At 50.8% G+C, this 13383-nt stretch overlaps 4 protein-coding genes across 4 annotated transcripts; 2 read left to right on the top strand and 2 right to left on the bottom strand.

Moving 5' to 3' along the window:
* Positions 1–1709: 1709 nt before the first annotated feature.
* Positions 1710–3540, top strand: CPAR01_13797 (polysaccharide deacetylase; the record flags this gene model as incomplete). The annotated part of the gene is made up of 5 exons (XM_060498049.1): positions 1710–1987; positions 2045–2282; positions 2338–2433; positions 2484–2632; positions 2691–3540. 5 exons carry the CDS (start codon positions 1710–1712, stop codon positions 3538–3540), a joined length of 1611 nt encoding a protein of 536 aa, XP_060343517.1.
* A 2508-nt stretch (positions 3541–6048) lies between these two features.
* Positions 6049–7307, top strand: CPAR01_13796 (uncharacterized protein; the record flags this gene model as incomplete). The annotated part of the gene is made up of 2 exons (XM_060498048.1): positions 6049–6281; positions 6338–7307. The coding sequence occupies 2 exons, from the start codon at positions 6049–6051 to the stop codon at positions 7305–7307; spliced, it is 1203 nt and encodes a 400-aa protein (XP_060343516.1).
* Positions 7308–7609: 302 nt separating this feature from the next.
* CPAR01_13795 (uncharacterized protein) lies at positions 7610–9199 on the bottom strand (the record flags this gene model as incomplete). The annotated part of the gene is made up of 3 exons (XM_060498047.1): positions 7610–8634; positions 8674–8958; positions 9106–9199. 3 exons carry the CDS (start codon positions 9197–9199, stop codon positions 7610–7612), a joined length of 1404 nt encoding a protein of 467 aa, XP_060343515.1.
* Positions 9200–10991: 1792 nt separating this feature from the next.
* Positions 10992–11978, bottom strand: CPAR01_13794 (acyl-CoA thioesterase II; the record flags this gene model as incomplete). The annotated part of the gene is made up of 1 exon (XM_060498046.1): positions 10992–11978. One exon carries the CDS (start codon positions 11976–11978, stop codon positions 10992–10994), a length of 987 nt encoding a protein of 328 aa, XP_060343514.1.
* Between the last annotated feature and the right edge of the window lie 1405 nt (positions 11979–13383).

The following is a 13383-nucleotide window of genomic DNA, read 5'->3' as shown; positions in this document are numbered from 1 at the left end:
CCAAATATTCGCTTTCTCTTAAGGCTAAAAAGAACACCCCCTCCTCGGTCTCGCTCCACTTTTCCACTTTCTGCCCCGCCTTCCGCCCCCGGTTCACTGCACTTTCACTCATTCATCCACTCTCTCCCGCGTCTCTCATCCACCTCTCATCCACTTTTATCATCTCATCCACTCATCCCATTTCTTCCCCCTCGCGTCGCGCGTATGGCTGGCTTCTCCTCACGCCTCTAGTGCTAGCTGGCACCTTATTAACTCCCAAATAAGGTACTAACCAGCTAGAGAAATGTGACTGCATCTCATCATCCACAGTTCATCCTGCCCATCTCACCTACATGAGAAGATGCGCGAGACTTCGTGAACGGTGACGGAGCCTTCTTCATTGAACAGCCACGGACCAACGATTCCACGGGTCAGTCGTACAGGTAATAGGGCGATGCATCCAACGAAGGACTCCGAAAGTCGGAAAATTATCATGCTATTATCTATCGCAACGTTGGTTGCTCAGTCGATCTGCAAGGCAAGGCTGGGCAAGCAAAGGCACGTTGCAGTGTCCGTACGAGCGAGAGGATGAAAGTCTTTGCATCTCGTTCTCTCATTCTGTCCGATGCTTTCTTTGCTTTTCGCTGTTCAACGGTTCGTTCATGTTGTTCAGTACCCCACAACAGCTGACCCTTGATCGGCCTCGGCGTTCATACCGGCTGACCTCCGGCACAGTTTTGAGCCTCGAAAACAAGTCTTCTTTGTACACCACTTCATCAGTCAGGCACGCGATAGCACCATGTATTATTCCAATATTGTCAGCGCTGGGCTCTCTCAACGCACCATACAGCCTCATGAACCCGAAGTGCCAAGTCGCTAGAACATACACCAGGTTGCCAGTGTGGTCCGAAACTGAAGGCGAGGACAGCCAAGTGGCGTCCCGGCAGACTTTCGTGTTGAAGATGGATAGCAAATACGTTTCTCTGCCGTCGGGTTGAATGCCCATGGCTCGGGATTCTGATTCAGCCATCTGCACTTGAGCCATCTCCATATGTGCTCTCGGCGCAGCGACGTGGTTGCTTTTCCCTTCAGAATGGACCTCTCCCAGCTCGTATTAGTCGATACAAGCAAGCAGGTGACTAAAATAGCCCCATGTGCCGGTAGAGAGTACCATGAACCAAGAAGTGGCTCGCTGCAAGGCACCCTTGCTCCTGGTTACCTATCCCACACGCGCCTGTCTGGACAATACCAGCACCACGCGCGAAATATCAGCCAGCCACTATGTCTCTACGCTGTTGACTGCCCGGGCTGATCTGCCCTGTTTAATTTGCTCTGCTTGGAGCTGGGCGGCCGTCTACTGGCCCAGCTTGCAGTAGCCGATCGCTCACACGCCAGGTCAAGGTTGCATTTTCAGCCCATCCTCAGGCTGCTTGTTGCTTAGTCTACTTACGCGAAGACGCATCTGCTTCCGTGTTATATAACAATGGCCGGCCCCGAGCCGTCTAGTCCGCTTTGCTATTCTTCCGGACTACGGTGTAATCAAGTTGTCGAGTGCAGTGCTGCATCGTGTACATTGTCCCAATCTGGCTCAGCTTCTTCTTTATTGAACTCTGCTCTGCCAATTCCATTCGCTAAGCGCCATTTTCTTTTGCTTTAACCTTCGGGGAAGCCCATTCGTTACCACGCATATCCTCTCGCCGTGTCGACTGGCTAGTTGACCCTCCATTAGAATGCGTTTCACAACTCTCGCTTTCGCCGCCAGCTTGGGCTCGGCTGCTGCCCACAGTGCCCATGGCAGCAATGAGCAGCCTGTCCCAAACATCATGGCTGGGAGGAGGGCTTTACAAGATTTTACTGCAGCTCGTCGGACAGTCCAGCGCCGCGCTGCCCATGCCGGGCCAGAGCCTGCGGCCTCAGGGTTGGAAAAGCGCCAGTCTCCTGACGGTCGCTGCGGTCCCGATCATAACAATCAGGTCTGCGACCAAAGTGACTGTTGTTCTAGTGCTGGGTAAGTTATTATTTGCGCACGACAGCTAGGTCTTCGGGAAGTCTAACCGTGCGACAGGTGGTGCGGTCAAGGCTACCTTTACTGCTCAGCTCCCTCGTGCATGATCGAGTATGGTCCGTCGTGCGATGCCAATATCCGCCCCGATGGACCAGACACGACGAATGTTCCCCGGACCAGACTCGGCTCTGTCCCTTATGGTCAGGCCATCTACCACTGCGAGCACTATGGTGACATCGCCTTAACCTTTGACGATGGTCCTTATATCTACACCGAGGATCTGCTGAACAAGCTGAAGGTATGTCGATGTCTCAACATGTGACTATCAATGAGCCGTGCTGACGTACATGCAGGCATACAATGCCAAGGCAACCTTCTTCATTACCGGTAACAACCTGGGCAAGGGCAAGATAAACGATCCAACCACCAACTGGCCTGCTCTCATCAGGGTTTGTCTGCATTTCTCCTGCAGCTTTGATCAATGACTGACCTCCTACAGCGCATGATTGCCGAGGGCCACCAGATTGCTAGCCACACCTGGTCTCATCAGAGACTTACGACTATCAGCGCCGAAAAGTTCCGTAACCAAATGATCTACAATGAGATCGCCTTTGCTGACCTTCTCGGTTACTTCCCAACATACATGAGGTATGCTCACTGTGATCATGGTCAAGTGTGAAAAGCGTCTGTGTCTAACCAAATATAGGCCTCCCTATTCAGCCTGTGATGCTACATGCGAGGGCTATCTCAATGACTTGGGTTACCACATCACCTACTTCAACCTCGATACCGAGGGCTATCTTCATGACAGCGCCGACCTCATCCAAGATTCCAAAGACATCTGGGATGAAAACGTGGAGGGCAAGGACGTCGCCACCACCAAGTGGCTTCAAATCGAGCACGATCCCGTCTATCAGAGCGTCTATAACCTCACAGACCACATGCTCGAGTCCCTCTTCCGCAACGGATTCAAGTCTGTCACCGTCGGTGAATGTCTCGACGACCCCCAAGAGAATTGGTACCGCTCCGTCGGCGATGCCCCGCCATCCACCGGCACCACCACTCGCGTAGCCACAGGGACTGCCACATCTTCCAGCGTCGCCGCCCCTACCGGCACTCTTCCCGCTTCCACCAACGGCCGCTGTGGAGCCAACTTTGGCAGCACAACCTGCTTCACCGAGCCCGGTGCAACCTGCTGCTCATCCGCCGGCTGGTGTGGCAACACGGCCGACCACTGCGGCGTAGCATGCCAGCCTCTATACGGCAACTGCCAGATCTCCGGAGCATCGAGCTCTCCCGCCCCTGTCAGTTCCGCGTCGTCGTCTGCAGCCGTACCCTCGCCGTCCGTAACCAGCTCCGCGCCCGCGGCCACTGGTACCGCGACATCTCCGCCTCTTAGTACCAATGGGCGTTGTGGTACCACGCAGGGCGGCACCACTTGCATCAGCGAACCTGGCGCGACGTGCTGTTCGCAGTATGGATGGTGCGGTGCCACGACAGACCACTGTGGTAGTGGTTGCCAGGCTGGTTTCGGTACTTGCGGTACATCGAACTGATGATAGTCAAGTATGCGTGGAGGCCTCCTGATTCGTCCGTTGATCTTGAAACTTTCGACTTCTCGAGTCACCTCTGCTCTTTGAGCAGAGGAAAAATCTTTAGTGTGTAATCTGATAATGAGACCGCTGAGCTATCAGCGAACTCTCCGCGTACTTATTGGCGTTTTGGCTTGGGTGGAAATCAAAAGGGTATCATGGGCGCTTGATAATATAATTGTAATGAGCAGGATCCTGTGCCAGTTGAATGAAACAAAGGCAACCTAACCGTCTGACTCAAGCACCCTGTGTTCGTGATCTACTCGGGATTATGGCGGCTTGCATGTTCGAGGCAGTATTTTTCCCAGTTGTGACCACTTATCTTAGGCCTTGAAACCGTGTAGTGTGCTAATATGAGATTACAGCGTAAACTTCTGCTTTGCCATGGACTCTAACACAAAGCCAAACGGCTCAAACTCCTTCTAGCATACCTCTCGACTATTCTCCGCAGTTGACTGTATCGATGCGAAAGCTTTTTGTGGACTCTGACCGCGGCGCTGGCGGGCTTACTATTCTCGAGCGTGACATCATGAGTAGAGATCAACTGCTCAGTGCACGAGTCTTGACTCGGAATCTGGGGTCTGGACCGTCCACAAACTTCTGCTGCCCGCGGCCAAAACTTCCGAAAGATGGAGGCCGGGCCGGTGTGGGTCCACCGCAGATCCTTCGGAGTACCGCGTTGCCCGGTTGCCCGGAGAGAGAGTACTGAAAGGCTACATAGAAGGCAGTAGTCAAAAATGCCACGCAGACAAGCCAGGTGGATTTTTGAAGTTTCTGGGAGTTTTTGTTCTAAATAGTTGAGTTCGTCTGAATTTAGTAATAGCTCAGAAAAGAATAGAAAACTTCGTAGGGTCTACGGCAGCTTGGCCACGTTTCATGTGATAGCCGAGACCTCCGCTGTTGGCCTTGGCGTGCCTCTCGGCTACAAGAGCCGGCGGCATCGTGTTCTCTCACCCACATTCGATGGAACTAAAAGATGTTGGTTATTCTCGTATTCAACTCTCTTTCGATCCAACTAGGAGATGAACATGCGAGCAGCGGGTGCTACACCTTGGCAGGTACACTTACTAACGTTCAGTTGACAAGCGGATGAAACGGCCGGCGGCGAACACCTTCATCCAATTTGAACTATTTTTCACGAGTCAGTAGTTGCATATCAGAGCTGACAACATAGGGCAGGTCGGCTCGCACCCAAGATTTTCAAGCAACCGCGAAGCGAACCGATGGCACCGACTAGATGTCGCCAGGCCAAAGGCCGCCCTGTTGGGACCACTTCATTTCGATCTCTATCGACAGTGCCCCTGGGACCTGGGAATTGGGCGGTCAGAGGGGCATGCACAGCCGTTAGAACTGGGTGCTTACTTGGCATTCTATGATTCCCCTCTTGGCCCTGGTTTTGGCATGATTAAAGATTATAGCCTGAACTTTGAGCTGACAGAATATGGGTCCTTCTTGGAAGGTCATGCCTGACTGTGATCATGGCTGAGAAGTATCATATCCTATTCAGAGTGTAGCTGAGGTTTGTCAGCGGTTAGTTTCGATATATGCTTTCCGACCATACTGCATACGGCTTCTAGAACCAAAGATTAGCTAAATACTAGGTATCGTCAGCGTCAAGAAGAAGCAGGAAAGACATCGCTATTTCCACCTTGCCGCTGACAGAAAAAGTGATTAATCGCCGTGTCAGGCGCCATTGACACTTCCTTGAGTGGCATTCATTCATATTCGAATCCATCGTACGTTACATCTGGGTTCATGAGAACTCAAAGCTCCTTAGACTGTAAGCGAGCTGGGCGAGAAGAAGCATCCTCCTTCAATCAAAGCCAAACCAATCCTATCTTTAGACTGGACGACTCCATTTCATGCCACTTGCAGGGCTGTGTTGATGGAAGTTGGAACGAACCGGCTAAAGACTTGGCGAGACCTTCTCCGCACCGGCCTTACAAGGAGACTCAAATAAACTACTTCGCTTTCCTGGGATGCAGAAAAGACCCGTAGGGCTGTTAAGCGGTGTACAAGAAAACACAGTGGGCAGCCCTTGTTTCAAAACGTACCTGTTGCTCATTGTCGTTAATGCTTCGACGTCTTAAGAAGCGCATCGATATAGCAGCCGGTGGGTAGTTCCAGGTTAAGGGCCCACTGAGCACGAGTCGGGCGGCACGTGGAGAACCACACCAACTTACAACCCAATTCATGCATGACTGGAAGATGACTGATCAGTCTTCAGCTCAGGAGCAGGTCGATCTTGTTCTCAGATATCAGAAAGATGCCTTTTCGAGTGTATAAGATCTCAGGGTCAGCTGTAGTGAGAAGAACAGGTTTGCTACACTCATCAAACTCATCTATACACTCTCTCGACTCGCTCTAGCTTACCAGGGCTCATTCCTTTGCCCTTTACATTCTTTATTTTTTCTTTGAAATCTACATCTTCTCTGTGTGTCACTACGAGTGCTTCTCGAAGAAGTTCTCATAATGAGAGCAAATCAACTCCTTCTGGCCTTGGCCTACACTGGCGCTATCGCTACCCCCGTTCCACAAGATACCGGTTCTGCAGACTGCAAGACTGAGGCTCTCAACCAGGACACATGGAAGAAGCTCGAAATCGAGAAGTTCCTTGCTGAATGGACGACCTTCAACGTCAGCAAGGTAGAACATAACGCTGTCCAAAACTTTGCCAATTCCTTCGGCGCACCCAACTTCTTCTGGTGAGTCTCAACCCATGACGTTGTCTGCAAAATATGGACACTAATACCCAGGATAGCGGCCTCGATAGCTTCTGCAATGCCGGCCAACCCTGTTCTCCGGTCAAATTGCCCGGATGGTACGCTCTCGTTGCCGTTCAGAACTGGAATAGCTACATGAACTCTCTCAACACTGCCATCACCTTCGCCTCGAGCATCTTGAGCCTCACCCTCCCGGGCATCGTCCAAGACTTCTACCCGAACCCCAAGGACGATATCACAGACCTCAAGACCATGACCCGCGTCTTTGCTGGCGTGCTATCCATTATCCCCTTCACGGGTCCCCTCAGCACCGTTGCCGGCGCCGTCGGCAGCACCTCCAGCTTCATCTCCACCAATCTCAAAGCCCCTGAGCCCACCAACCTCTTTCTCTCTTGGAGCAATGTTGCCACTTCCCTAGGCAAGGTCGTTCAAAACTGGCAGTCTGCCGTTTCGTCCAGCTTCCAGACCACCATCGACGCACAAGTCAACGTCACGGGGGGCATTTTCCAGATCATCCGCGACGGAAAGTTCCTTGGAACCAGCCGCAATATCACCCAGGGTGACATGCAGAAGGAGATGACGCGCAGTTTGGAACTCTACACGATTGGCCTTGCCCTGCAAGCCCAGAAGGTCTTTGTCCTGCGCTCGCAGCCATTTGCCGAAAAGTGCACAGAGTATACCGAAGCTGAGCTCTGTTCGCAAGATCCCGATGGCCGCTGGCGTCAGTACATTCTCATCCAGCGCTCGGATCATAAGAACTCTATTGGGCGCAAGGATCTTATGAAACTCTTGACTGAGAAGTATCAGTTGAAAAAAGAGACTGTCACCAAGGAAGTGGCTGAATGCGTTGATGCTGCTGGAGGGAAGCAGTTGACGTATCCCTTTGGAGACATCCTGCCTGTTGACAGCACCACAAAATGCATTTTCAACTTGCAGGTTTGTACCTCACCACCAGGTGCGAGGGAGGGCATCATCACAACGTGTGAGGGACTTGGATTGGATGTCTAGGGCCTCCGTAGTCTCTGTATTAGCATAGTGTTTCTTGGAAGAATGTATTGGTTGATACCCTCAAATTTGATCTATAAGTACTTTGCTGCTAGTGTGAAGACTGTTCTCTCTCAGACTCCGAAGTGCAAGGCAACTCAGCTTGGTACTAGTATGAGAATACTACAGTATATATGTCGAGAAATTCAGATTTTGCGCTTCTTAGATTTGGTCATAGGTGAGCTAATGAGAGCGACCTATCGAGAAAAACTCCGTATATTCTCGGTGCTACTTATTCCAAATTACAAGTTCCAGTCAGCAGACGCTTAAAACATTTCGATCAAAGGCTGCAGAGCACTGTATGAGTCCTTGACTGGTGCATTCTGTCCGCGCGTCTGGACGGAGACAGTGAGCTTGCTATGGATGTCCTCCTTAGTCTCAGCTCTAATTGCCCTCATCAGATCCGCGCCAAAAGGGATGTAAGTATACGTCTCAAGCTTGTTCTTCTCACAGTTCTTGCAATTTGCGAGAACCCATCGACTGAGGATTGCATCGCGGTCAATCTCAATCTCACTACCGTCGGCAAGCTTGGCAGAGGTACGGACGACAAACGATCCCTCATGGTCCGTGGTGCTGATGCCACTGACGCGGGCGACAGCGACAAGTGGAAGCTCAGAGTCGCCCAGAACGGGCCCACTGGTCAGAAGGTCAAGGGAACCCTCGCCATACATGTATCCCAACTGATTGATGTCGGTGATGTCGTCTAAAGTGTAGAACACAGGGTCGCTGATGCATCCGGACTTTAAGAAAGGTGCAAGAGGACTGCTCATCTCCAACTTGCTTCCCGGAGGGAGAACAGGGCTTCCTGCGCTGAGTGTTCCCGCTGTGATGTCGGGCTTCACTAACAGGCTACCCGGCTTGGTAAGGCGGTGCTTGACTTGCCATGTCCAGAAGACATAGTCAATGAAGGCATGGTCAAGGAAGAATATGGGGTCGAAGCTAGCGGTTTCGTTCTCTCCCATGTCACCATGGACATCCTCAACAGGTTTAGCGTTCTCTTCTCCGTCTTGATAGAAACCTCCGATGGCAAGATGAACAGCGTTGTGTGGGTCTTCAAGAGAGGTATGGAACTTGCTCTCCAGTGAGCCTTTCGTATTATGAAGCCACTCGCCCCTGGAAGCCTTGTTCGAGAATAGCGTGTAGTTGGGGGCATCGAGACTGGCCTTGTATCTCGAGACGATGGAGACAGTGTCCGGGATTGACGTTGGCGACGCCTTGCCGTCAATCTGGATCTTTCCGCTTAGCCAAGCTGCAATATTGCCGTTGAGAATTCTGGCAACCGAAGCGGGGTCTTTTCCGTCCAAGCTAGTGACACCCGCATGCGGTTAACGAGCCGTCTGTGATCCCGTTGATTTGCTGTAACGCTGGGCATCTGATGGCTTCCCGTGGTTGTCTGCAACTCCCTTCTGAAACTTGTAGGAGTAGAGTGGGTTCGTATTATCCCCATCAAGGTCGAAAGTCGGGGTGGCCAAGATCCAAGGGAGGGGATTGTTCTGGTCGAAGGGCCGGCACTCGTCTAGGAATGGCAGGGCTAGACTTGGAGCATCGGGAACAGCCCGACGCATGGCGTCTTCAAGCGGAAGGAGGTATGCTCGATGCCAAGTGGGGAACAATACTGTCTGATGTTGGCAGTAACCTCTCTGCCAATCGTCTTAAGTCGATCCGCCGGGATAAGGATTCTCCTTTATCCATGGCTCTCCATGATATCCAGCGATAGTGAAGAAGGAGTCTTCGTTACTTGGATCAAGTTGCTGAAGCCTACGGAAGGCTCTGACGATGTTCTCTAGGGTATTGCGATCCTCGCCAGACGTGTACTGTTCGCACACATCTTGGAGAGAAGGACGGACTCTGGACATTGTGAGATACGAAATCGGTGATCTAATAGAGATGGTCAGGGTTATTTGTGGATGATACTGCGTGCTCTGATAGCAGTGAAGCTAGTATCAAGGGAACCTCGGCGACTTTATACCGCTGAAGTTGCGTCAAGATCGATATCGCTGTCTCCAGAAGACGAGAGATGTAATAGTAGCCGCACCTTTTCTCATTCATTAGGCTCCAATGCGGGGACTAGATCTCGATGAACCTCACGAATAGAGACATGCCAGATTACGTAGCCGCCAATGAGATCCTCGATGCGGCATGTTGAAACGCTAGTGATCGTCCAGGTGGTTGAATGCGCACTCTTGTCTCACTTTGCTCAGACTACTGAGCCATAAGATAAAAACGACTTACGCCAAAAGAAGCCTTATTTTTCTTGAGCGAAGTTGAAACTATCACAACGACTCTTTACATGTGATGGTGTGTCGATCAGTCACGGTCCACAGATGCAAGCTTCCGGTCCAGGGGCGTCGAGTGCAACGTGAACTGTTACCAAAGAGAACCGGCCGGTTACTACAGGTAGGAAGAATGCAGAAAGTATGGTCTCGTGTATCATGCCGATCACACCCTTTAGATCCGGCTTTCGTAGTTCGCACATCAATATCTCTGCCAGGAAGCAAGAATTGAACGCGATTGGAACAAACTTGACGATGTAAGCCGAGTCTCGGAATGGCAGAATGATTCGACGAACAGAAGATCGCCACGGATCGACCCCAATATCGACATAATATGCCGAGGCCACTGCGGCAGGTACTTGAGCTTCATTCAACAAAGTCGCGAAGAGAACATCAGCATCTCCAACTACCTTAGTACGTCGCTACTGTCTCAAGGCCACAAGCTTCTGACCTATCATCGAAGTTGATTAGAAACAAAAAGTAAGGATCAGCATCGATTTGGTTCAATGATAATTCGAATATCACGTTCACAAACATGCCGGAGTTGCGTGAACATATAGCAAAGTGACCACCCGTGTCGTATCGCACCGTTTTCGTGCGGCTAGAAAGCTGTTTCCATGGACTGTTCCGATCAGAGACCTCAGACCAGCAGTATTTGTAGCAGAAGCGGGGAAATAGACGAGACAATGACGTAAGTTGACCTGACATGGATACAATCCATTGTCTTAATCGATTCCCTAAGCTAGTGTAATTCAGGCCAGTCAGTAATCGAGGAGCTACTTCCACGTAATTAGATGCTAGTTTTGGATTCGAATCACGCAATTCTGGAGACAAGTTCATAGATCTAAATTCGATGACGGTTCCGAAGTCCATGTTGTTATTCTCAAGTGATGAGAGCAGCACTTACGAAATTGAATTCGTGACAGAAAAGCGCTCGAAAGAAATCTCGATCGTTCGGCAATTATCAAGCTAGTATTTTGGGGGACAATAGTGGTTGACAATGGCACTTCAATGTCTAAAGTAGGGTCATGAGGGCTACTCTTCACAAGATAGGTAGGCACGTGGGAATTGTAAGCATCCAGTCGCCATTGGCATACACGGCGAGGTAAGTATTCTGCAGCCTTTAAGTTATCTATAATGCATCGAAAGAATCAAAAGTTTTGTGGCCCCTCAATGATTGTGTAGGGTTGGATCAAAGCAATGTCTCTAGATACAACATATGCTCACGCCACATGAGCCTCTCTTCTCTTGGGTAAATTGTAATAAGTAGTATTCTAAGTTAAATCCCATTTAGCAGTAAGCTTCGCCACAAGAAATGAAAACCATCAAATTCCGCACTCCTGTATCGTCTAACATGCTAAAGCCTTGGAAGCCTTTACAGAGCGGCTTGAATGTCCTTCTTCAGAGGCCGCATAATAGATTGCTGATTCATGGTGGCGACCATGTTTCCTTGTTGATCCCAAAGTCGGGCTTCAGTGTAAGTTCGGCCGTCGTTGCCAGTGATAGTCTTCATCTCTCTAAGGTGCCAGTTGTCCAGGTTGATTTCTCCAGTGAAGAACCTCAACGCAAAGTCTAGTGAGGAGCAAGGGCCGGCGTCATCCAGGAACTTGCTGCTGTGGGTCAGGGGGATGAAGGACAGAGCTGCGTCCAGAATGAACCCCAGTGCAGAGAACCGATCTTGGAGTCGCTCCAGGGAATGGCGGCAGCGGAACCAATCAGCTGATGTCTTGGATGTCAAGTCGAGACTTTCCTGGGGCGTCTTGACAGTCTTGGCCATGCCGTAGAGGTTGTTCGGTGCAACTGTCTCCGGACAGCCGCGGGTCTCAAAGAAGCGGTTGTTGAAACCAAAGGTAGCCAGGTACAGATTCCCCAGCTTTCTTGTCACGACGCCCCTCCGCACCTTATCTTCAGTGGCCTCCTGCGTTGTAAGACACTTCTCAGGCGGTGAGTAGCTCATTGATGGCGGCGCAGAGTACACGAGAAGAGAAGCCTCTTCTTTCACTTGGAAATCGGCTAGCATGATCATGCAGAGCCTGGATTTGCCATCGTCCTGGTCTTGGCTGATCTCGACCAATCTCGTAGCGAATGTTCTCGTATCGCGGACTCGTCGGACGGCACATTTGAGCTTGCGGTCTGTCAACGCCGGGCCTAGGTAGTTGCCCGTCGCCGAATAGAGCAGGTACTTGGGCGATACAGTGCTGCATGCCACTTGAACGCCGATACTGATGGTACAACCCCCGTAGGCAATATTTGCCTTGTTTCCCATGCGGGCGGGATCGGCGCGACTGGTGAAATGGTCTGATCCCAGGTCGTCTACCGCAACTTGCTCCTGCATTGTGCTGGCCATAGAACCGTGTGACATGTTGAGTAATTCGGCCTGAGCTGTCATATGGTAGATCCTTGCTGTGGTTCACACAAAGTTTGGGCGGAAATACGACGCTGGTTTTGTTGATAAGACGTTCAGTAATCAAGCGATGTCGGCTCTGAGTTTATGTCCTTCCGCTGTCTAGATCGTTGCCGCCTAGTCGCGTTGGCGCGCTGCCTCGGTGCCTCCAACAGGTTGGGGAATTGGGGGGCCGCTCACAACCGAGGTTGGCGTTTGAGGAATGTGAAGGTGGGGCAGGTCGGCCATGCTTGCGCTAACAGGTGAATTAGCAGTCATTGCCATGTTGCCTTTATGAACATGGATTCCAGGAGAGTCGATACAATCAGCACATAATATGCATGTAGGCTGTCAAGATTCGAACCCTTGTTGTCTCTTTTGTGAATATACTTACTTCCCCTGGAGACCCCGTCCTCATGCCAATACAACAATTGAACTCACCACCTAGAACCTTGGAGCTTGGTGCTACACGTGTTGGTCTCCAAACTGATTTCCGATTTGGTTTTGGTTGGTCCTAGGAAGGTTTGTGATGCAATTGCAAGGGCCGGGAGCTTGTGTACACCTCGGCTGTAAGTGGGGCCGAGAAGGTCGTGTCTGTGACCTCGGACTTTGAATTGCCTTCAACATTTTGTGGCTGGATTTTTGTTATTTGATATGTCTAATTACATGTACTATATTTTCCTTGGAAGCCTGACCCGGTTAAGGTCGATCTTTTGCGCCTGTAAAGCCGGGGAAAAAGGACCACATACGATCAATCCGCGACCATTCATTTTGTGTGGTGCAGCCTCAGTTGAGGCACCTATCGTTGCTAATGACAAGAATGAGGATGAGAGGGTGTAGAAGCTTACGGTTCTCGTGTATTATATTCGGGAGTAACGAGCATTACCTACTGTGATAGATTTCAGGTCTCCAGATAGCATGTTCCTGTCGCAGCGCTACACTTGACGCTGCCAAATGTGACTGTATCGTACTGCAATGCGAGAGCTCGACTCTTCGGGCAGATGTGTATGACCCATCATTGGGCCCTTCTTTTCCAGGAACAAGCTACATTATACTATCGATGTCTTCCACCTGATCCTTCGCTCTGCGATAACCTCGTCTATAACCTCGTCTGAGGGTCAGAAGCCATAGCTTGTTTCCGTCGAACTAAGGCACGTAGACCCATGGCAAGAGCACCCTCTTAGTATATATCAATGGCATCTTTCCTCTTCACAGGCACCAACGACATGACCAATATCTTGGGACGGAAGTGCACCAGGTGATCAGCCGTCAGGTTGTGTAAAGACCCCGGCCTAAAACACGTCGGAATAGTGTGAGCTATGAGAGTCTAGTGAGAGAAAGCATTATTTGTGTACAGCAAACTCCGAAACACTGTCAATTACTC

This window comes from Colletotrichum paranaense, assembly GCF_030867605.1.
Source record: "Colletotrichum paranaense strain IMI 384185 chromosome Unknown Scaffold_13.1, whole genome shotgun sequence".
Taxonomy (NCBI): domain Eukaryota; kingdom Fungi; phylum Ascomycota; class Sordariomycetes; order Glomerellales; family Glomerellaceae; genus Colletotrichum; species Colletotrichum paranaense.
The sequence above is the reverse complement of the archived record's forward strand: the minus strand, read 5'-3'. Positions and strand labels throughout refer to the sequence as shown.